The sequence below is a fragment of the Solea senegalensis genome, linkage group LG4 (genome assembly GCF_019176455.1).
Source record: "Solea senegalensis isolate Sse05_10M linkage group LG4, IFAPA_SoseM_1, whole genome shotgun sequence".
Taxonomy (NCBI): domain Eukaryota; kingdom Metazoa; phylum Chordata; class Actinopteri; order Pleuronectiformes; family Soleidae; genus Solea; species Solea senegalensis.
In genome coordinates this window covers 21,477,582-21,500,803 of record NC_058024.1, presented here as the reverse complement: position 1 = coordinate 21,500,803, position 23,222 = coordinate 21,477,582, and the positions used below count along the sequence as shown (strand labels likewise).

Here is a 23,222-nt window from a genome sequence, read left to right as displayed (position 1 = left end):
TCAGCTGATAAGTATTTTTCTTAAAACAGTTTTTCTGTGAATTCTTACTTCTGTGAGAGGAAAATATGTTTGTTCGTGGTGTTTTATGGCAGTTTGCCTCTGTTTACCTCCTGTTTCTCCATGTCAAAATAGAGTAACATGGAAGCAGGACATTTATTTTAATATTTGTTACTACAGTACAGTGTTAGTCTGTACCCTTAATAAACCCATCACCAATTTTTTTTTTTACGTGAAAAATACAAATAAATGGATAAACTAACAGTTTGCAGACATATGGACCCTCAGCAAAGCCTCAAAAAGCAGATATGTTTCAGAGAAACTTTTAATCATTAACTTATGATTACATTACATGCAAGAGCCTGTAAACACAAGAAGGCAAAATTGACACATGTTACTGTTGTAAAGTGAAATTAGAGCAGCGGGGGAGTAGGGTGGAGAGGCACTAACGGTATCTTCCAGCTAATTGACTCCTTTTGCTATTTTTATATCCCCCCCAACTATTTGACTCCCATCACCCCGCCCCAACGCACGTGCACACAGTCACACACGTAGATATACACAAAAATAAACTCCTTAATAAAGATTCGAGAGTAAAATGCAAACATTTCCTGGGATTGTGTGCAATAAATAATACAATATGAATAGAATAACAGTAAAATATCATTGTAATTCATACATATACTTTATGTAAGGCCTCTGGGACCAGAGGGGCCACCGGTGTGTCTGTTATAATGTTTCCTGTCTTGGAACGCACACAAATCATTTGCATAACATTCACACAGAAAACACTACAGGCCGTTTGAGCACAGTTGGATGAGAGAGGTGCGACCGTAAAGAGTGTTTCTATTACAAAGATATGGCCTATCAACTAGACTTGTCTGAACTCAACATTACTCTATTGGTTGAGTACTTTGCAAATATATGATTAAAAATACAATTTTTAGTGAATAAAACCAGTATAATACATATAGTTCCTTGGGTTATTATACGAAAACTGACGAAAAACTTTTTTCTTTTTTTAAACTAATTCAAACTAACTTGTTTCAAAAACAAAAAGTCAAATAATAAAATAAAAACTAAAACTAATGAAAAATCCAGAACTACTATAACCTTGGTGCCTCACTCTTATTCACCATTTCCATGTGAACTAATTCCTGCCTGGATGCCAAACTGTGAGGGTGCAGACAAAAGGGAAGAATGGTGTCAGTGCTGAAGTCAAATGAGAGACTGACACTTGTAACATTCAGTGTCTCAGCTAATCTGCCTGGTAACAGCACAATGAGAAACCATGAGATCCGTCCATCCAGGATCTTTCTCGGCTAAATAAACCTTTTCTGTTTGTTTGTTTGTTCGTTCGTTGTTGTTGTTTCACTTCCTCATTACACCTGAAGCAAGAAAAGAGACAGAATAACTGGTTTTCACAACCCTCATACACTTCTCTCTCTCACTCTCTCTATCCCTGTCATTGCGTGTTACAGTGTGAAGATGATTACAATCAAGCATTCCTCAGTGGGGTTTTTTTTAGTGACTGAATCTCGTTGCAGCTGGGTCTTGAAAAAATAATACATCCACTATTAGGACTGCAATGTCATCTCCCAAAATGAGTTTCCTTTGAAATGTAACATGATCATTCTTGCCTTCAAAGATTTAGGGAAGAGAGACAGAGTCTGTGTCCAGCTGCAGGTGAGCTTTTGATTTTCTCCTCTGTTTAATATCGCGTATAACTCGTAGCTGGTAATTTGATCCGGGCTCGTGTTTTGCTTGTCTTTGGCACTGACCTCATCGTTCTTTATCTGCTTTAGTGCAGCCATCAGGGTCCAGATAAGTATAGTCCTTGGGGCCTGCAGGAATGCGACCACGTGACCGACTCAGCTGGGGTGGATGATAAGTGGTATGTGACGCGCCTGCATCAAGTGCATGCAAATACATGCAAAGAGGTGTCTCAGGGACACACAAGGGCTGAGATTGTGTGACAAGGTCCGTGGAAATGTGGGTTAGGGTAATGTGGGTATATATGTCTATGTCTAATAATGTCTATGATGCACCTGAAGCGATCCAGTCAGCCTCACTGTGTATATATACAGAACAGAAATGCAAATCATGAAATGATGAATGTCTGTCACATCTGCATCAACTTTACATTCTGATCATTAGTTGCGTGTGAGAACCAGTACAGTTAATGAGTCTATTGAGGTTCCATTGTTTCACACACGTCACGCACTGTGATCACGTAGGACAAAAGTTCATCGTGTTGACATGCACAGTTATGAATTGCATGCCCTGGTGGAAATGACTGAATGTTACTTCTTTCACATACAGCTGAAAGTCTTTCCTACAATCCTGTTCTTTTGTTGTTCTCTTCTTTTGTAGTTGTTCAATGATGCATGAGCTTTTAGATCATACAGGCAGAGGCAACCCTGAGCCCCTGTGTATGTGTATTGACATTTAGCATCAAGGACAAGCGGTTATTGCACTAACTGTTGCCCAATTACAACTGTTGTGGTGAAAAAAAAATCTTGCAAAACGGCAGGAAAGGAGACAAGACACCATTCTGTGGACATTGCCCCACAGTTTCACGCACAGTTGAGCAGCATGTTTGTTGATTATTATTATCAGTTATATTTATTATTTATTATTTATTATTTATTATTATTATATTTATTATTACATTATTATTCTCCAGGCGTCAGTGTTCTTCCAACCACCTGTTATATAGATAGTATAGCCCATTTGACATAACTTATCGTATCTTATTTTCTTCGCATTCAAAACCACTTGACCCATCAGGGTCCTGTTTTCATTTGTAGATTATTTATTTTTATTTCTCATACTTTTATGATACTTCTCAGCTGTTTCTGCTAACTATTAACTCATTAAACAGCTGAGGTCAGATGCCCCTTTAATCAAAATCTAACTACTTACAGTCTTTAGTGGTTGCAACACACAGCTACACGGGCCGATAAGCTTTGATGAGTTTTATTTTTTTTAAAAAAACAACAACAAAAAAAACTTTAATGCAAAGTCAAGGTTGTTGCCGACCTTTATGACAATTACACAAAAACGGTTACAGAGTATAAAGGTTAGGTTGGCAACATTGTTACTTGGTCACAGATGAGAGCGTAGACTGGCTGGTGTCCAGGCCGGTGTCCAGGCCGGTGTCCATGCCAGTGTCCAGGCTCACCAGCTGGACATTCCTCCCCCTCTGTGGCCTTTCATCTCTGCTGCTGACCTTGATTAGAAACAAATCCACAGACAGAGAGGTCAATGTTACAGTTGGGGGGCAAGACAGGGCAACACTAAAAAGGAAAAGAAAAGAAAACCTTTAATTTCTTGTACTTTTTTAAATGTCTTTCAAACTGATTTTGCTATTTTGCTCGTCACAGGTGTGAGTGACCATGAATATTATTTGGCTTATTGTTTCTCGTATACTCGTTGTAGTGTTCTTGTTATTATATTTCTATCCTATTGTTGTCATAACTTGCTTTTCCTGTTCAGACTTTCACCTCATAAAACCTGATTCTGACTGAGCCCACACCAGGAACAAGGATGTGTAAAAGTAACTGGCAGAAGCCACTGCTTCCGTCACAGGTACTGATCTTCCTTCTCAGTCTCCCATTGTTCATTTCCAGTTGCAGGGCTTGGTGTTTTTCCTAGAATTGAGACATTTGCTGTATTGCATACAGCAGTAAAGTGGTAAAATATTAAATACAGTTTGAGTCTGTGTGAGCACAATGAGATAAAGATCACATGCAAGGTTGAATTAACAGTGGACATAGATGTACGTGACATTACAGACTGACAGAAGGATGTCAGCCACAATGGCAGAGGCTAGGGCTGAAGTCACTGATTACCTTTTCCTCTCTGCAGGCCAAGAAACACAGCGGCCTTCCTCTTCCACTGCAGGCCTGCTGATAATAATCAGTTTCATTAAACGAATCTGTCACGCAACCGACATCTACAGCTCAGGCAAATGAGATTTCATAGTCAGCAAACAGGCTCACAAATGTCCTTTCAGTAGGAGTGTTGTAATGAAAACTATCCTTTGATTTCAAATTGTCTGGGTGAGAAGAAGGCATGACGGCAGCAGCAGCATCGTGACTTTGTTCTTCTGAGTGATTCTCAGTATTTGAACATGTTTCTACACTATGCAGGTAAAAGGGTACTGAGCAAGGCAGTGAACCTTTGCTCTCACGGAACAACTAGGCTAAAAGTGAGATGACATTCACACACATTCACATAATGACTGATTTTTTACTGCTTTGATTATATGGATATAGTTATGTGTGTGTGTGTGTATGGGGGGAGTGCAATATCTTGTACAGTCAATTTGGGCAGAGCAATACCAGTTGATCAGGCCTTGCAATCAAGGAATTTACTAGCATTTTTGTCCACCACTCTTCACAGAAATCTTAACAAAGATAAGAGTACATTGTTCCTGGAAGACAGCAATGAAACAAGGCCTGCACATGTCCGCCTCTGTTTTCCAGGCTAATTAATTTCCACCGTCTGTATTTGTCTGGCTCTCATGTAGTCATGCAACTTTTTTGAAACTATCGATCATAACAGTGAACTACTGTGTGTGTCTGACGGGAACATGCACCTGTTTAAAATAGAATTATATTCTTTGGTTTTCGACAAACACCTGGGCAAACCACATTGTTACAGGAAACACTGCAATGGTGCAAGTGTTTATGTAATAATGAATGAGACGGTGTGTCTGTGAGTCTTCATGTTTCCTCATTCGTGAGATTCAAGACTTGTTTCGCTTTTGTCTCCGAACATAAGCCTTCCCTCTAGCACTGCTGTGTGTGTCTTTAGTGCTGTGGAACAATGGAACAACAGAATTCCCACTCTGGCTCTAAAGGAGCTGACAGAGTGAAGGTTTGCCCTTTTGAAGATGGATGTCGGAATGATTCTCTTACCCAACGTGTACATTATCTATTGTTGGTAACAAAAAACGAAAAGGAACAACATCCATAGCTTTCCAAAACAACCCTGTGTGTATACCTGACATGCTGTCATCCATCCATCCATCCATCGACGCTCACATGACACATCGACTCATTGTTTTTTTTTAGTTAAGTTAGCTAACTTACGCTAACAAAGTGAGGTATGGCTGCTGTTCTGAATGCACAAACAATTATATTCATCAGTTATGAATGCAGCATTTTCAGTTGTCTTTAGCACAAAGTAAACGAGACAAACAGGAGCATTAGTCACAGGATACTAATGAAACATTATTTTTTAAATAATAACAGTCAATCGTAGCCTTTATCTGCATATTAAGATTAAAAAAGGCCTCATTCTCTGTGAAGAAAAACGTAATTAAGCAGTTTCAGGGTTATGGCAGGCACCTAGGTGTGTTAATGAATTTTGTTTATATATACATATGATCACTAAATATGAGTCAATCAATTGTGATTACTAGGTTAGTCCTTCCTTCTTCCTTCTCCTAGTCACCATGTACTGGAAATGAGTGACAAGCTCTCGTGAGTGAAAGCCTATTCATTACATAATTTTAATACTGAAGTTTGTTGTGTGTGTGTTATTATTTATTCTTACTGTGTTTAACAATAAACCACAAACGGATATATTTGTTTTTATTTATAAAATCAACAACAAAGTAAAATCTGACTCACACATTGTAGAAACTGTCACATTAGGAAGTGACATAAAGTTGGAACAAGTTCTGTTAATTCACTTACATGGCGTTTGTTCATGTATCCTGAAAGTATTTTCTAGATTTTTGCAAACCCGTTTCTGCAGATGCATTCTAAAACAAGAGAGATGAACAATCCAATCCAATCCAATCCAACTTGGACTTTAAACAAACCACATTGGACCAAAGTGCTGTACAGAATAAATAAAAGGCATAATAAATAAAAGGTTCAAAAGTAGATAAAACAGCTTAAAATAAAATATAATCATAAAACACAATAAGAATTAGCAGCCATACAATAAAAAACCCAATAAATTCTATTCAAATTAAAATATATAAAATAAATAAAAACCAAAAGTCTCATGAAGTGTCAAAGGTCAATGAGAACAATGTGAGAATAAGTACATCATAACCAAAAGTATGTCATATGGAGACAAAGATGACTCACTTGTGGTATGAACTGTTTGCTGTGTGACAAAACAGTCTTCCTTAGAGCGGAAAAGGCCCTCAAGGGATTTAGTTAGGGAAAGGGTTTGTATTGACATTCCTTAAATAAACAGCCCAGTCTTATAAATGAAAACATCAAACTTGAATGCTTAAATCGATCATTTTACACTGTAAAATACGTTATCATTAAATAATTTTACCTCCAGAAATCTTTTTTTTTAAGCATAAAAGAGGCATAAATGACTTAAGCACACTGATATTTACCAGCGTAACCAATACAATGACTATGTAATATTGACTACTGCTGTAAGGAAAAGGTCTTTGGTTTTTATGCCTTCAACTGGTTTAAACATAAATGTCCATGGACATGTGAAATGTTTTAAAGTGAGTGCTGCTATATTTACTGATAAAATCCTGGTCTCAAGGATGAGCTTTGACTCAAAATAAGCCCTATGTCCGCTTACTGTTTAGGGTTGTTGTAGTTGCAGATTCTAAAGCTCTAACCACTTTAAATACTGTTCGATAATTTGCTGGAATGTAAACTTTTAGTTTAGCATGGTCTAATGAAGAAGTATGCAGACCATTTACTAAAATAAAGTGTTAAGTCCAGTACTTCATGCATGGATAATAAATAAATAAAGCATGGACGTATTAATAACATGTAAGAATGGCACTGTCAGTGTTAAATCATGTTACTGACTCATTTGTCACTGAAGTCATTTAAAACTTTCCCAAACATTTGATGCAACCGCCTCAGCCACGATAAGATAATTTTACACTAGTGCAACCCTGACACCTGGCGGTGACTGTGCGTCACTACTTGTGCTGGGAAACTTTCAGTCTATTATTTCGGTAGATTCCATTACTTGACCAATTTTATCGACTAAAAGTAGCGAGTGCGCCTGTTTCCTTCATTATTAGTATTACTATTATTAATGGTTGGGAATGTAGAGTCGGTATTCCTAACTATTGCATTTTTTTTTATATGGCTCAGTGTTTAGTTACTAGTAAAATCCACATTTTCAGTTGTTTGTTGCCATTCATGTACACTATTATCATGATGAAGGTTATCGTTTTGCCGACATATAAGTTATCGGGTACACCTTCCCCTTTAAGAAGAACAACCAGCGGCTCAGCGCCCAATCGCGGCGCGTAAACTGAATGTTGTTGTCAGCAGCTACAAGCTAGTTGAAAGCTAACGTTAATTTATACCGGTGAACAAGCGGGGCAGTGGCGTTATATTCGTCGCGGTAACGAAGTGGAGCGCCGTTATATACCGTCTGTAACGGTTAGAACAGCAGCAAGTCGCTCTTACGGCGTGTTTTGTCTTCTATACCAGGAAAAATGACTTCTGCGGCGGTGAGTGGAGCTGCCCGGCACTTGTTACTGCAGCCAGGGAGCTGAAGTTAACTTCTGATGTGTATTTTCCACACAGTTAGTGTTCGAGGAAACTACAGTACAGCTTGAGTATATCGTGGACCTGTCTACACAACTGTTGCCTTATTAAAGTGCTTTTTCTTTTAATAACACAATTTTGTTTAAGCAATACAATGTATGAACAGTGTAGGGTATACAGGTTATCCAATTTGGGTACATACAGTGTAAATAATTCTTACAATCCATGTCGTAGCAGAATACCAACATGTAAACATACACCAAATAAACACCAGAGGGTTCGAGGTAGAATTCATCACAAAGTGCTTTAGTTTTCAAAGCATGTAGGTGCTTTTATTTGAAGAGGGGTAAAAAAAATCTAAAATATAGAGGACGTTGCAATTATGAGCTTTGGGAAACATCAATCTACATTTTATAGCAAGTATTCAATTAGGAAATGAATTAACGGAAGTATTTTATTATGAAAATAATTGTCAATTGCAGCCCTATAGTTACAAGTCTGTACATTGGTTCATAACTGTAGGGCCCTCAGTAATCTCTACACTGAAAAAGTGAGTTCTTTTTCTGTGTTCACTGCAATCGACATAATGTATAGTAAGCAAATTTGGTATAGTTTAAGTGAGAAATTCCAGTTCCCAGAATGGAAAATTATCAGTAAATACTTTGATTATAAAATGCAAATACCAGTTAATATCCCACACAACTCTTTCAGATGTCATAATTGTTCTCATCAATGGTGAGAATCCAAAGATATAATACAAGTCTTCTGTGTTACCAAGAAAGCCATGATATTCCCACAGCCGATAAGTTAGAAATACCTTTGCATTTTAGCACTTATACATCCATCTATCTTATACATTTTACATTGAAACTGACTACATTTCTCATTTTATAATTAATCAACTGGGTAGAACTGCCCAGTTTGGTTGTTTTGTGGTCAAATATTATTTCCAATTTTCTCGACATGAAGGATGTGGAAAGATTATTGAGATTATTCTCCCCTCTAAACTAGAAATGACATGAACGTGGAACCAACTTCGTTAAGACATTTTTATTTTATTTACAAATACAGTACAAACATAAATCTTAAAAAAAATAGTACAACGCCATGTTAAAAAACAAACAAGCTAGTCCACTGCCTGCACAACATTAAGTTCATCGAGTGTTAACTTTCGACGCCATATTTGTCAAAGTGTCTCATGATAACGCCCAGCTCCAGCTCGACGGTCCCCATGGCCTCGGTGTGCAGTCTGTATCTATCCGCCCCACTGTATATGAGGTCCGGGTTGCGGAGCTGCGGTCCTCCGCCGACAAACATTTGCGCGAACTGCTCTTGCCAGGAACCGAGCGGCCTCCAGGTCGCACAGCTTATTCTGTGTTGCCCGGGGCTTGAAGGGATGTGGCAGTAGCCGTATCCATATAACTGGCAGCGTCCGAAAGAGTCCTGGTGCCACACTTGGAGGTGAAGCTTCGGCCAACCTTGAATCCCTTTGCTCGCGTAGTGCATATCAATGGGGTGACTCCAGTACGCCATGTTTCCGATTTGAGGGCTATCCACCTGGGTCTGACCCTCCTTCAGCCCGGACAGGAGACGCCATGCCCCTCCCGTATGAACTCCCCACTTGCAAAATAGGCTGTTTTGAGGGAAACCACTCGCCCCGACGATCTGGCCGATAACATGTAGCTCAGCCATGTTGCATCAGTGCGCGTATTCTTGAACGTGCGGCACCAGAGCACTCCTTTTTGACTTTAACGGCTAGCTATGATAAGTAGCACCCACTAGCACCACGGCAGGGACTAACGTCTCCTTGGTAACTGCTGTGTGACGTTTACCCTGAGTTTGTTCCGTCAGGCAGCACTTACCGCCAGGTTAAAATACATTTTAAAACACATCCGGTTCAACTTTTACCACAGTGACTTTGTTTTTTTCGTCCAGAAAATTGTAATACACTCTCAACTTATATTGCTGACGTGTTCTGGGGCATAGAAAATTGTGCCTGACAGTCTAAATGCAGGGCACCGAGTAATACGGAGTCCCTAGTTTGAGCAGCAACAAAATAATAAGGCATCACAGCATGTTAATAAATGAATAATAAGTCTGCTTCAACGCTAATTTAAAGTTTGTGCTATTTATTTGGTCTTCTCTGTGTTTTTGTTTAAGAGGAAGTAGAGTGTGAAATAGCGCCACTACGTGGCTGCTGAGCGTGTGATTCCAAACAGTAGAGACTACAGAAGTGAGCAGTGTGCTCACAGGGATCTTCTTCTATTATTTTCCTGCAGGCTGTGAACACTAAGAGATGTACTGTCCTTCAACACACTTCAAAGCCCTTGTTTTTAAAGGTTTCTGTAGATTCATATTCTTCAATAGAAAAGTTGCATGAGGAAATGCCAAAACTGCCTCAGTGGCATGGTGACAAATTATCTCCCAAAATTGTGATTTTGCAAATATTCTGATGTGTAATTGCCTTATTTAGTATTGACCACTGTAGATTATGTTTTTTGTTTTTTTTTTTATCAAAAAAAAAGTTTCCCTGCTTTTATATGCTGTTTCTTTGTCTATATAGTCTGATCCAACTCTAGAGAGGCACTTCGAGGGTCATCGGGACACTGTGACAAGTGTGGACTTCAGCTGCAACATGAAACAGATTGGTAACAGCCACTTCTTTGTGTTTTGTTTGGACTATGGCACCTGTATCACTGTTGTCTTTTTATTTTCTACAATGGTGTGCTTTTTGGGGTTATATCCAGTGTGTTCCCTCACCCGAGTCTCCTCCTCCTCCAGCCACAGGCGCCATGGACTCCTGTGTGATGATCTGGAATGTGAAACCTCAGATGCGAGCATATCGCTTTGACGGACACAAAGATGGCGTCCTTTCGGTTCAGTTTTCTCCTTCTGGCCACCTGGTGGCCTCCGCCTCCAGAGACAAGACTGTTCGTCTCTGGGTGCCCAGCAGGTTCTTTTATTTAATTTTTTTAAATTTGAAATAGTTTCTGTCACTGGAAAAAAGCTTGCACAAAGAACAATGACTCTGGCTTATAGAAGCAGCTAGAGATATTTTTTCTAAAAACAGCCCACCTCCTGCTTCAGTAAGCAAGGAAGGCACACATTGCAGGACACTCACTGTTTTAGAATGTTGTCTTGAACTTTCTGTTGTTTTGCACCGTGTGTGTGTGTGTGTGTGTACATATACAGGAAGGCAGAGTCCACAGTTTTCAGGGCTCACACTGGTTCCGTGCGCAGTGTAAACTTCTCCAGTGATGGACAGACTATGGTCACCGCCTCTGATGACAAGACCATTAAAGTGTGGACGGTCCACAGGCAAAAGTTTCTGTTCTCTCTTAACCAGCACATCAACTGGGTCCGCTGTGCTAAGTATGAAGCATACGCACTGCATTTGTCTCATTTGCATTTGAGGATTCTATACGTGTCATTTTAAATAAATACATACAAGCATGAGCTTTGGATTATGACACATTTTTCTTATGTGTCTAACAAGTAAACCTGTTTCTTGCAGGTTTTCTCCAGACGATCGTTTGATTGTGTCATCCAGTGACGATAAGACCATAAAGCTTTGGGACAAGAACAGCAGAGAGTGTATTCATACCTTCTATGAACATTCTTGGTGAGCCCTTGAGAATAGACCAGCACAATAAGTATGTTCATGTCTGACTGAGAGACCATATCCCACGTTTGTCATTTTTTTGTTTATAGTACTTTGTGTTGCAGGTAATGTTTAATATTTTTGGTGAGGTGGTGAGCAATACTATCATTGTTGATAGCTGCATTTGTTGCAGGGCTGACTTTACTTTAGAACAACTACTAAGTGTCGGTGCTATAAAAGCTTACTTCACTGTGTTTATCTTGTTTTTTTTTTTCCTTCCAAGTTATGCAAACCAGGTGGATTTCCACCCAAGTGGCACTTGCATTGCTGCTGCCAGTACTGACAACTCTGTCAAGGTTTGGGACATCAGATCCCATAAGATGCTGCAACACTACCAAGGTAAAGACACCTTAGAAATAAGTATTATTTTGTTTGCTATAGCAAGGTCACAGTTGCTCATTACCACGGCAAATGAGGAGTGGGTCTTGGCCACATGCTTCTTTTTTAAATCTCCCTTGAAGGGCTGATGTGGAAAACTGACTTAATCTCTTCCCATTAGTTTACAACTAATTATTGAAATAGCACCAAGTTATAAATCTTGAAATTGAAAGTGGCAATCGATCGATTTGTTTTTCTTGCATATTTGATTAAGTACCCTGATTAAGCAGCATTGCCTTTTTGTTAGTCTGCTACACAGTCTGATTTCTTTAGGTTGAGGGATGTAATGGTGGATAATCACATATTGGCCCCCTTTACACCTGACAATAAAATGTGTTTTCTGTGATCGTATTGCAGTTTAATGGATTGAGAAGAGTGAGCTTGGAGATAGCTGCTTTCCTCTGCTGTTAATTACCCATTTACCCAGCCTGAAGTGTTAAATTGTGTTGTGGTTGACATTAGATACCCATGGGACTTTTCTATAATTACAAATTGATTTGAAAAGCCTTTAATTACAACTCTTAAGGAGCCATGTGTGAATAGTTTTTATGGTATACTGTTATTACTTGTCCTTGAGCCTTCTTACATTGCTGTTGGGTTATTAATTCATTTAGTTTTGTTTTTTGGGGCTGTTTTTTAATATATATATATATATATTCTTTTTTAGCTTAGTATACTACTGCTTTTCGACATCTTTTTGTAACTAGATTTACTGTTATGCCTGTTACTGTGTACTGTGTCATAGCATCTTGCAGCCAGCAGAAGGACCACGTTGCCTGTCCAATATCTGATATTGTTCTCTTTTTTTTCCCATCACTCCCTGCTTGTCAGAATAATCTCAAGTCTGGGGAAAGTTAGATTGTTTTTGCTATTGGCTGCTGTACTTAATATGTAAGCCTACAAACTTTTGTACAAAAATGCTGCAGTATGTGCAGCAGTGGGATCAAGGAAACCATATGGCAAACATCTCGTCCACTGAAGTGTCCTTGAACCAATACTTTGTTCTGGTCAGCTTTTTGGTCGATTTTTATCTTTAAATAGTTGATTATATGTCTCTGATTGTTTATATTGATATTTACAAAATGATTTCATGTTGCCCACTTTTGCAAGACTGTTATTTGATAGACATTCATTCACTGAAAGAAATCCAAAGTGATAATCTTTATCATTTTGAATGTGTAAAACTGCTAAACACGGTAGTGTGTCTTTGTGTATGCTGTAAACTGTATGTGGGTTTTTCAGTCCACAGTGGTGTCGTGAACAGCTTGTCGTTTCACGCCGCCGGTAATTTCCTCATCACTGCATCCAGTGATTCCACCATGAAGATACTGGACCTTGTCGAGGGCAAGCTGCTGTATACACTGCACGGACACCAGGTACAAACACACACTCTTTCACCGTTTAGATAACCTACAGGTCAGATGGTGCCGTCTACCCAATCATTGAGGTCTGTGCTGTTGTTCCAGAGTGTGTGTGTTTGTGTAGACGTTTATGTCTGATATGATTGTGTTTGACATCTTTGTGTATATGGGTGCTACTGGGTGTGTATGATGCATTTTTTGGTATGTGGTGTATTTTAGTACTTGCCAGGCCAATAGACAACCCACTCATGATGACTAATCTCCGGGTTGTTGGAAGGAAGCAAAACTGTGTTTCTGACTCCTCCTCTTCCTCTCTTTATTCTACTCTCTGTTGTCCATCCCGTCCTTTTCCTCTAACTTATTCTTATTCTTGTCTCCATCTTTTTTCCCTTTCCCTTTTTTCTGACCTCCACCCATGTGCTACATCCTTTGTAGATTTTGGTCCATCCCACTAATTGTCTGGATGTCTCTCTGACTGTATCAGTTTGTTTGAAGGCACTTCTTTCTATCTTGTTCAGTGTGTCAGTTTTTTTCTTCACACCTCCAAATTTGTCATCTCTTTTGCTGTGTCTCCGTTTCTGTTTTTGGCCAAGTGGTGACTCTGCCAATCTGTTGGTGCACAGGGTGTTAATTGTCTCCCGAATCACATAGTTAGAGATGGAAGACACCTCCATCTGTTCGGTGTTGATGTGTATGTATTTGCCTGCTTGTATACATTCTACTGTGTATTTGTGGAGGCCTGTGTGTTTGTGCAATGTATATGGTAACACAGCAAGGCTGAAAAAGATTTTTGCTGTTAGATGTATTGTTTACCAAGTCTCATGAGAACCATTCCTGGCTGGGCAGAATAGTGTTGATTCACTCTAGGTGCAGTTGTCTCTCTGTTCCTCTGTCTGAGAAATAACTTTTCACTATGATTCAGATGTGTCTTAAACTAAACTAAGTACACTTTGGCTTTAAAATTAAGTAAATGAGATGCAATAAGGTGTGCACCTGCTTTAAAATGGTAGGGCGGAGGATAAGGATAAAAATGCAAATTTTAACATGACAAAATAAAACAGACATTGAGAGTCTTTCTTATAGTTTATGCAGTGAATGTGCCTGTTTGTGGACCGCATAGAAACATCACATACCCACATACTATATATACAATACATTATTAGCAGGTGGTGGTAATATACCGCACTCTACAAATAAAGGGAGGGTAGAATAAGACATGAATGTGGATAAATACAATTTTAATTCAAAGAAAAATACTTGTTACTTGTGTTGTGCTGTGAAGAGGAGTGTGGAAAAGGTGTGGGGAAACCGAATACATTGTTTTGAGATGGCCTTCATTCATTAAGAAGAAGAGCACATGTTAAATGTACAATGCTTCACAAAGAGGCATTCAGTTGTGGAAGTAATATATATTGGATATTTTCCAAGTGTGAGAATTCTTCTCTTGATTGACTTATTGATTAACTAAAAAAAAACATTAGTCATTTACAATACAAATTCTAACATTTAATTTTTCATACTGTATACAGTATACTCTAAATTATTGACCGATAAAAGGTAGCAATGTAACACGTCTGTGCCTCTCTGATCTTTTCTAAAAACCCATTTTTGAACTGTAACTGTGACTTTCTTCATCATTATTTTAAAGGAAAGAGAGGAAGTAATAGATGATTCATTTTATCCAGGGGAAGGCAGAAATACAACATTATGGATGCCACCTGCCGTAAAACACCACCACCAACCAAGACTGCACCTTTTCAGCTTACTGCAACATGGACTAATAAACAGTATCTCAGGTTCATCTGCTGGTGGGCATATTATAGAGAAATAAGCGAGGACAGAAAGAACAACACGACAAGCATTTAATTGTTTTTGTTAATAACAGTTAGTTTATGAAGAGGTTTGCGCTATTTCATTTGTCAGGACCTTTTCTGTAATGTTCCAGTTATGTTCATAGCCCTGTCAGACTGTGTGTGTGTGTGTGTGTGTGTGTATCTGTCTGTCTCTGGCCATGGCAAGTGCCAGCCTGGCAGCAGTCATTAGTCATAGTGCAGACAGAACACGCTGTCTGTCAGGCCGTCGTGTTGCCATAGTGACACTGTCTGCTACTCTCAGGTGCTTCTGGGAAACTATTCCTCATCCAAACCAGCCTGCCTGGGTGCTAGCCACAGGACACAGCTTCTGTTTTGTTCACAGCACAGTCCCTCTCTTATTCTTTTCCTTTCTTTGGTTTGCTCTCTCCTTCATCTCTTCTTGAAAGCCGTGTGAGAGCTCAGGCTGTAACGGTTGACCCTGTTCTGCGCTACAGTAGAGAAAAGAGAGAGTGTGAATTCTGTCTGTGCTGCAGGCTGGAGTGTGCACTTTCAAGCACAGGCACACAGCATGACTAACTCCTGACATCACAATGCTTTTGTCTTTGCATCTCGGTCGGGGTCTATGCAGAAAAATAACAACTTGATTAATACCACAAAAGAACTGCATCCAATCAATTGATTGAAGAGATTTCACTGGGTATCTATCACATCGCCTCTTATGAAGTGTTTACTTTCTGTGTGTTTTACATTATCACCTTCACTTAAGCTGCTGCTACAGTATATTGCCTCTCATAACAGATTTACTAGTAAGAAAATATTTAGTTATTCATGTCATTCAAAAGTACTGTGTTGTTTTCAAAAATCAAACAATGGACCTAATTCTGCACATCGACAGCAGCACTTTCACATTAAAGATCTAAAATCACTTTTTTTAAAAAACCATCACCATCACCATTTCTAAAACTTGTTGCCTGTTTTATCTGACTAACTGCCCAAAACCTCTCTTGTTCAAACCAGCATCATCGTGCTGATTACTTGAATTTTTAGGGATTAAGATTGGTTTATTGTGTTTTTAAATGGTTTCTCCTTCTCTTATTTCAGGGCTCAGTGAACTGTGTTGCTTTCTCCAGGACAGGAGAATACTTTGCCTCTGGGGGCGCTGATGAACAGGTAATCACTGATTTTCTTCTAATTGATCCAAAAACATTGATAAATAGATGAAACCATAACGATTGACTTGCCTGAAGCAAGACTAGAATTAATAATGGACTGCATTTTTCATTTCATCCCTTCATTTCATTTCATTACATTGTTTGGCCATTTATTAGTATTAGTATTAGATTATAATAACAGTTGAAATTTCACCAACAGGTAATGTTGTGGAAGAGCAACTTTGACTGTAGTGAAGGTGGCGACGGGCTACGACATCAAACTACCTCCAGGAGTCAGGTAACATCAGTCAGCACCACAATTCACCTCCCCTTAAAATTGCATCCACCTTTGCACAGATGTCAGGTTAAGGTCAGACTGATGGAGACAAACACCATGAACTGAGAGCAAATCTGTTTTGATGTTCCGTTTTAGAGTGGTGCTCCAAGTGGGGCTCTATAGGAGGCAAACACCCGCAGTCTATTCTCATACAAAGCTTGATGTCCATGATAGCCACAAACCAAGCAGGGAAAAAAGAGCTGCTGGATGTCCTCCATTGTTCTCTGTGGTGTTGTTGTTTGTTGTTTGTAATTGCACCGGTATGACGTCACGCTGACGTGGCCTTTGGGCACAGCCTGCACCCCGTCTACTAAGTAAATGTACTACTCTCAGTCAAAACACAATCCTGACCCAGGGCTCTACCATTCTGAACTGTACCATGATGCAGATGCAGAAAAAAAAACATGTGGCAGCATGATGAGTGGCGGTGCGTTTACAAGTGCTGTTATTTCAGCCTGCTTTTCATGATAATGTTAGTTAATTGGGCCACATGATTGATTACAAACCAATATTACGGTTATTAAAAACTTAGTGAGATTCTTCTTCGCTAATGAGTTAGCTTGCCTGCTGAGATGAAGCTCTGATGAAGCAAATGTTAATAACCATGCTTTTTCATTTTCCTCCAACCTTCTAAAATGGATTGCAGTAAAGTGTATTTGTTTATTGCTCTAAATAATGTCATGCATTATTATTCCAAATGTCATTGTAGTACATGTGTTACTGGCCATAATCCATGCTGGAGTTTTTTTGTTTTTTTTTAATCTAATTTGACAACTAAGAGGTTTGGATGTCATTATGTGGATAAAAAACAAGCCCGTTAAGAATATTCAGATGGAAATCAAACCATCCAGACTTGGAAGCCCATTTAGTGACAGCATCTCTGCCATTTTCATGGCAGTAATTTGATCAGACATCATTCTCTGGTTTCTCAGAAGGAGCCTTTAAGTACAGTGATTCCTTTTCTGACTGCTATGTTAATGTGCGGAAGCTGTGTTTTTTTTTTTGTTTTTTTTCCATACGTTACTTTTTTATACTATAGAGATACATATGTATGTCGAGGTCAACCGATATGGGATTGTCTATGGCTGATGCAGAGGCAGCTGATGGTAAATCAGCGATAATTGATGCTGATTTCTTTTGGCCCATATACAGGGTTCCCATGGGTCCTTGAAATCATTGAAAGTTTGTGAAAATCACACAAAGTAGACATAAGTCATTGAAATTGCTTCAAGAAACAAGTTAAGTTGATATTAAGGTAAATGTCTCCTCCGTTGACCTGAGATTACATGCAGAAAAAATAGTGAGTGAGTTAATGTTAAGCAAGAGAGAGCAAATTATGTGATGCCAGGGAAATGCAAATTCCAACATCTCTGGCTCACCAAAGAAAATTACAAAGACTGACTCGTCCAAGATCCCAAGGACAGTCACTTGTCCAGATGCAGAGCGCGCTGCAAATCAATGAAAGTGGACGACATGAGCGAAGAGGCTCTAACGAGTTTCCCTCCCAAAAGCTGCGTTGGCACATTCGGTCCTTGAATTTTAGGGAAGTCCCTGAAAAGTCCTTGAATTTAAGGTCAACCACTGTGTAGGAACCCAGATTTTCTTTTTTCCTCTATCTGATAAAATATAACTGTTTAATGATAACAAAGTAGTTAGTACAATTATTGTGCAACATTTAACAAGTTTGTGAGAACAAAATGTATAATTTGTAATAATACAAATTAATAAGAACATTACTCTTGCAGTATCTGCCTTGGCTGAGGTGCTAGAGTTGAAAGAAAGCAGATTTAACAAGAAAAACAAGAGCAATCACCCATTGAAAGAATGTTTTATTGAAGTACGTGTTAAAGCTGCATCTGCTCTGTTCATTTCTAACATTTTCTTAAAATGAACTTGTTTACTCAATGACATCTGCAGACCCCTCTGGGTTTTGTTTTTTTTTTGTGCTCTCCCCATCTCTGTCTTATTCTTTCACTGCTGTGAAAAGGGATTGTAAATGGATTATATTAGCACTCCTGCACTTGACGTTCATTATTACAGACTTGCCACAAAAGGTGATTATGAAATGGGCAGCTTAAGCGCACGGAGAGAGATGATTACTGCAAAGTATGAAATGTATTCTCCTCTTTTTGAGAATTAATATTCTTGTAAACCCCTTCTGAACCCTTTCTCTGGGAAGATCTGTCTGAAGCGTTGGTACAATTGGAAAAACAGCACTTTCACCTGCTCGATATAGAAATACTGAAGTGCTGTTGGCTTTATAAAAATATGCTTTTGCTGTATTTTTATGTCACTGATTTTTACCCGTCTCACAAAAGCATACATTAAAAACTGCATTATCTAATTGCATTTCATATGGAACACATTTTCTCCCAGATGATGTGTGATTTTGTGATTTCACAAGTATTTAATGAAGGCAATAATTTCACCACTTCAACATTGGTGGCATGTAACAAAGTGAGTGAGATGTCTCTGTGTACATGCACATAATCATGTAATTTTCTTTTAGATGTTAGAATGTGTTCCTTAGCAAACATAAAGAATTGAGAAACTTTAAAGGGGACAAGGTTTAAATGCCTACTTCTACAGAATATTAAGAAAATATGCAGTCATGTAAAGAGAGAACATGTAAAATTAGAGGACAAATATCTGAAAACAAACAAGTGGCTTTGGCTGAGGTAGAAAACACTCTTCTAGCAAGTCATCAGAGGGGGGTGTTCCTGCTTGAGGACATGACACACACCCATTTACCATAAGAAAAAAATATAATATTATTCCCCCATCATGTTTCTTCTTTAGTCTTTAGAGAACATAATTTACCATTAACTCCTCAGGAAAATATTTATCGACGTAAATAAATAAAGTGAGAAGTCTGCTCATTTTTCCATACACTTCCATTCATATTCCTGGTTTTTACGGTGCACATTTTGGTCTATGCTCCTACCTGCTGCTGGCAGGAGAGGGTGGAGTGCAGGGCTCAACGTGCAGGCAGCTGCTCCCCTGTGTTTGCTGGAGAATTTTTAGCAGCTGTGCTAAATATAGTAGCAGCGGGGGCATGGTGCTCTTGAACAAATGTAGGCGAAACACTGGAAAGAGTAATATAAAACCCATTAACAGACACCCGTTCATTCTTGTTACACCAAAGACTGCGGAAATTGGCAGAAACAGCAAAAATCGCAGAAAAGTTATCATAATAACATGAGAGAAAATGAATTCTTGTTTTGCTCCGCACACTACACACACTACACTTTTCAAAGACAAAACAGTACCGACAACTGTGTGACAATAAGATGTCTGTTATTGACACAACCCTCTATAATTGAGATGCTCTTATATCATGATTGTATTGTACATGAAACACAAAATATGTCAAGATAGATGGGTTTTTTTTTTAACAGCTCTTCACTCTGTCTTCTCTCTGTCTGCAGACCTCTGACCCATCGGAAGATTTTAAGGGACAGGATTATCAAACCGCTGTCCACGCTCAGAGTGCCAATCACAATGGCAGCCACAGCAGAACGACTCAGGCCCACACCCGCAGAAATCTCGGTTCCTCCTCCTCCTCCACCCATCAGACGCACACTCGCAGCACACTGCAGCCTCCATCCCATGACCAAGCACAGACTGCGGCCTCTGATGGAGGGGTCCCTGCTGGTCTAGCCAGCACTCTGGAGCACATAATAGGTCAAATGGATATTCTCACTCAGGTGAGCATCAGTTGAACAGCATATACTGTATATACTTTTACTCTTCCTCCCACTCAAACTGTTCAGAACAAAAACCCTTTATTTTTTTTCAAAACTACTTAAAAAGAACTATCTTTTATGTGATTCTGCTTTAGGCCGACACACTTACTTACACACTGGACCAGACAACCAGGGGCTGAAGAGACCTTTCAAATAAATGTTGATTACAGTGAAGCAAACCGGGTTCTGCTTGTGGCACACAATGCTTGTAAACTCCTCCTTAACATACAGTACCTCCAATTTAGTTACATATACTCGGTCTGCTTTTCTGGTTCCTCTCTGTGTTAGGATGGTGTAAAAATAACAAAAACTCAGCACTCCTCTGACATGATTAATAGCCACAATCTTACTTAATTAACTAAGTAAATCTATACTGTATTATTGTATGATGTGGCACAGCCTAATGTTAGAATTTTGAACAGAACACTGGAGAGCAACTGTTTTTAGTCTTTACTTCATAATTCCTTACTCCAATTAGAATGTCCATGTTCTCAACTACTAGTTTTCAAAACTCTTTATTTGCTTTTCATTGCACATTAAGCATAGGAGTCTGTTTTTGCCAGGGCCATTAAAAGATTTTTAAATGAGCAGTTTTTTTATGGCTATTACTGGAAGCTAGAATTATTTTCTTTAGTTTGTTCAATCCTCCTGGTTGCTGTAGGCATGAATATGTTTGTATGAATTTGAATCCTTCACTGCTTTAAAACAGTTTTCATTTATAAACGGCTCATTTAGTGATTCACTCAATGTGGCAGCTGAATGAATGAATAAAAGCCAGAGAAGACGGATCTGTTCTTACAAATCTGTTCATTCAGACAGTCACATCATTAAAAACTACACCTGGAGGCTCCTCTGGTAAACAGGCTGAGATGACTCAGTGTTTTAATGTATAAGCAAAAATGATAGCAAATGCCATCACTGTCAGAGGCTGCTAAAGAGTTGCACTGTGATCTCACTACCCACACATGCATGTCCTGTTTCAGAAATTGTCTTTCATGATTCTTTGTGTGTGTGTAAGTTTTCTTTGTTTTTTTTATGCATCTATGTTAGTGAGAGTGCCTGCCAGACACAGAGAGTCTGCTGTTTGTGGCAGCAGATCTTTCTCTGCGATAATCAGCCGGATTGTCTTGCACACACAACGTTTGTCTGCAACACACAGTAATGCCCTCTTTCACTCACACAAACACAGCCATTATATGGCCATTACTGTCAGGCTGATGCTGTACAGCCCTCAATAACGTGCCCTGTCTCTCTCACCAATCTTCTTCCTTCCCCCTTGTCTTTGTCTTGTTTCACTTCTCATCCGTCCTCTCTCTCTCCTTTTCTCGTCCAGACCATTTCAATCTTGGAGCAGCGGCTGACACTGACCGAGGACAAGCTCAAGGAGTGTCTAGAGAATCAGATGGAGATCGGTCTACATCTAAAAGGATCTCGAGAGCAGGACGTCTAAAGATGGCAACATCACAGAGAGGTTGAGCTGTTGAGCTGGAGTCACAGTTTCAGCCCCAGAAACGGAAACCAACATTGTTGTCACAGTAGAATCTGAGATATTAAACATACAAGGCTGCAGATTCAGATAAGGAGCAAGGACTTAATCTGAAAAGTTTTCCTGCCTGAACTTGAAATGCACCGAGTCTTTCTGCAGATTTACTGGGCATGGTTAATTTACACCGTGTTATAAGATTTGAGGGAGGTGAATAATAAAAAAGTTGCTCCTCTGCAACAGTGCTGAGAGAGCAGTCCCTTTTTCTGCTGACACAGGACTTGCTGCTGCTAGTCACCGTGTGTTTGTGTGTATATGTGTGTGTGCGCGCATGTTTGCATACAATGGCTGTCTCTAAAAAAGTGTAGATCTATGTAAGAGACTTTTGTTTTTTCGTCTGTACAGGCTGTCACATGATGACACAAATGCTGTTTTCATTGTAACACACATACTGTATCATTGGTAGTACACACAGTGTCACTACATACCACTAATTCATCGGAATAGCCCACACTGTCCTTTATGTGGCTGCACCAACACATGAATTTTTAATAAGATATGGAGGATCATTGGAAAACCGATAAATTGAAATTTTCCACCTGGTTTTATTGATTTATTTTTTCTATTATAAGACTATTATGTCCAAACTAGTAATTTATGTCTTTGTCTTTCTGTCAACAAAACACACAATTAATTTATCCTCATCACAGAAATGTTGAGCCAAAGCCTAAAGAATTTGCACAGTGACAAATTGTTGGTTTTGTGTTCTCATGGGATTTGTTTTCATTTAAGCAATGTCAAGCTAATTCCCAGCTGTATAGTTTAAACTAACTTATGGTAACAAATTGTATTTTTGTACAGGGTCAGTGCAGAAGGCCGAGATGGAATTACTGCAGTCTGAAGGATTTGTGTGTTCTTATCTCCCTTTATATCCTGTTTTGTCTTCAACCTTTACACACCAAAATTGTTGTGTGCCTTTTAAATAAACTTTCATTCTCTTATCTCTTGACTTGAAGTTAGTGTTTGTGTACAAGGTAAAGTATGCTTTCATATTAGTTGACAAAACAATGGCACTTTTTTTGATTGATCCACAAAACTGGAGCATTTATTTTTGAGATTGTGAGGTTCGAGTGGCATCATCCAAGTCAATTCAAACCATTTCTTTGTCAGATTATAGTCGTAATATAGATGGGGGTGGCATCTTTTTATGTCTGTACTGTACCTTTGTGTTTCAGCCTTGAGTAATTAATGTAACCTGACTTCTGATCCTGGATCAGTATTATTATTTTTAGAAGCTTGGATGCTTTTTGGAATGGATAAAAGCAACTTTTATACAGTGGTTATGGTTGATTTAATGCACGTTAAAGGTGCACCTTTGACGTTGACGTGAGTAATATCAGCTATTTAACATGAGCTAACTGTCGAACAAACCGTAGAAATAGCACCATACACCGAGAAATATGATGTCTGTAGAGGTGAGTGGAGCTGCCTGGTATATATGATTTTCAGATGCTAGCCTTGCACAATATGGTTGCAGTTTTGTCGAAATTTGTGTTTAAGGATGAACCGTTCCCTTGCGGCGCGTAAATTGAAATTAGCATTACGTTAGCATGTACCAGCTACTTGTAAGCTAACGTCAAACAAAGTTGTTGCGCAGTTATATTTCCACTGTTAGAAAAGCAAAAACAAGTCGCCTGTGGCAAGTTTTTGGTAACCAAGGCTAAGTTTGACTATTATCTGGAATGACAGTTACAGATATATGTGACGTCATTTTGACTAGTAAAACCTG

At 39.0% G+C, this 23,222-nt stretch overlaps 2 protein-coding genes across 5 annotated transcripts; one reads left to right on the top strand and one right to left on the bottom strand.

Annotated features, from left to right (window-relative positions):
* The first annotated feature begins 1,501 nt into the window (after positions 1-1,501).
* Positions 1,502-22,434, top strand: poc1a (POC1 centriolar protein A). 4 transcript variants are annotated; one of them, XM_044024889.1, is made up of 13 exons: positions 1,502-1,683; positions 1,803-1,891; positions 3,496-3,588; positions 10,066-10,150; positions 10,284-10,455; positions 10,695-10,874; positions 11,017-11,124; positions 11,387-11,502; positions 12,784-12,917; positions 15,818-15,886; positions 16,088-16,165; positions 19,633-19,911; positions 21,284-22,434. In XM_044024889.1, the coding sequence occupies exons 3-13, from the start codon at positions 3,547-3,549 to the stop codon at positions 21,398-21,400; spliced, it is 1,380 nt and encodes a 459-aa protein (XP_043880824.1). In that variant the 5' UTR covers positions 1,502-1,683; positions 1,803-1,891; positions 3,496-3,546; the 3' UTR covers positions 21,401-22,434. The 4 variants fall into 4 exon arrangements, with proteins under 4 accessions (XP_043880824.1, XP_043880825.1, XP_043880827.1 ...); XM_044024890.1 differs by having other exon boundaries at positions 1,803-1,977; XM_044024892.1 differs by lacking the exon at positions 1,803-1,891.
* On the bottom strand, positions 8,559-9,315 carry b9d2 (B9 domain containing 2). Its single transcript, XM_044024894.1, has one exon. It carries the CDS (start codon positions 9,192-9,194, stop codon positions 8,667-8,669), a length of 528 nt encoding a protein of 175 aa, XP_043880829.1. The 5' UTR covers positions 9,195-9,315; the 3' UTR covers positions 8,559-8,666.
* Positions 22,435-23,222: the final 788 nt, after the last annotated feature.

Bases quoted from the DNA above. Each gene is read 5' to 3' on its own strand.
- poc1a (XM_044024892.1), top strand. From the start codon at position 3,547: ATGTGTAAAAGTAACTGGCAGAAGCCACTGCTTCCGTCACAG. The intron at 15,887-16,087 runs GTAATCACTGAT...TTTCACCAACAG, and splicing joins CTGGGGGCGCTGATGAACAG to GTAATGTTGTGGAAGAGCAA. The intron at 16,166-19,632 runs GTAACATCAGTC...CTCTGTCTGCAG, and splicing joins AAACTACCTCCAGGAGTCAG to ACCTCTGACCCATCGGAAGA.
- b9d2 (XM_044024894.1), bottom strand. From the start codon at position 9,194: ATGGCTGAGCTACATGTTATCGGCCAGATCGTCGGGGCGAGTGGTTTC.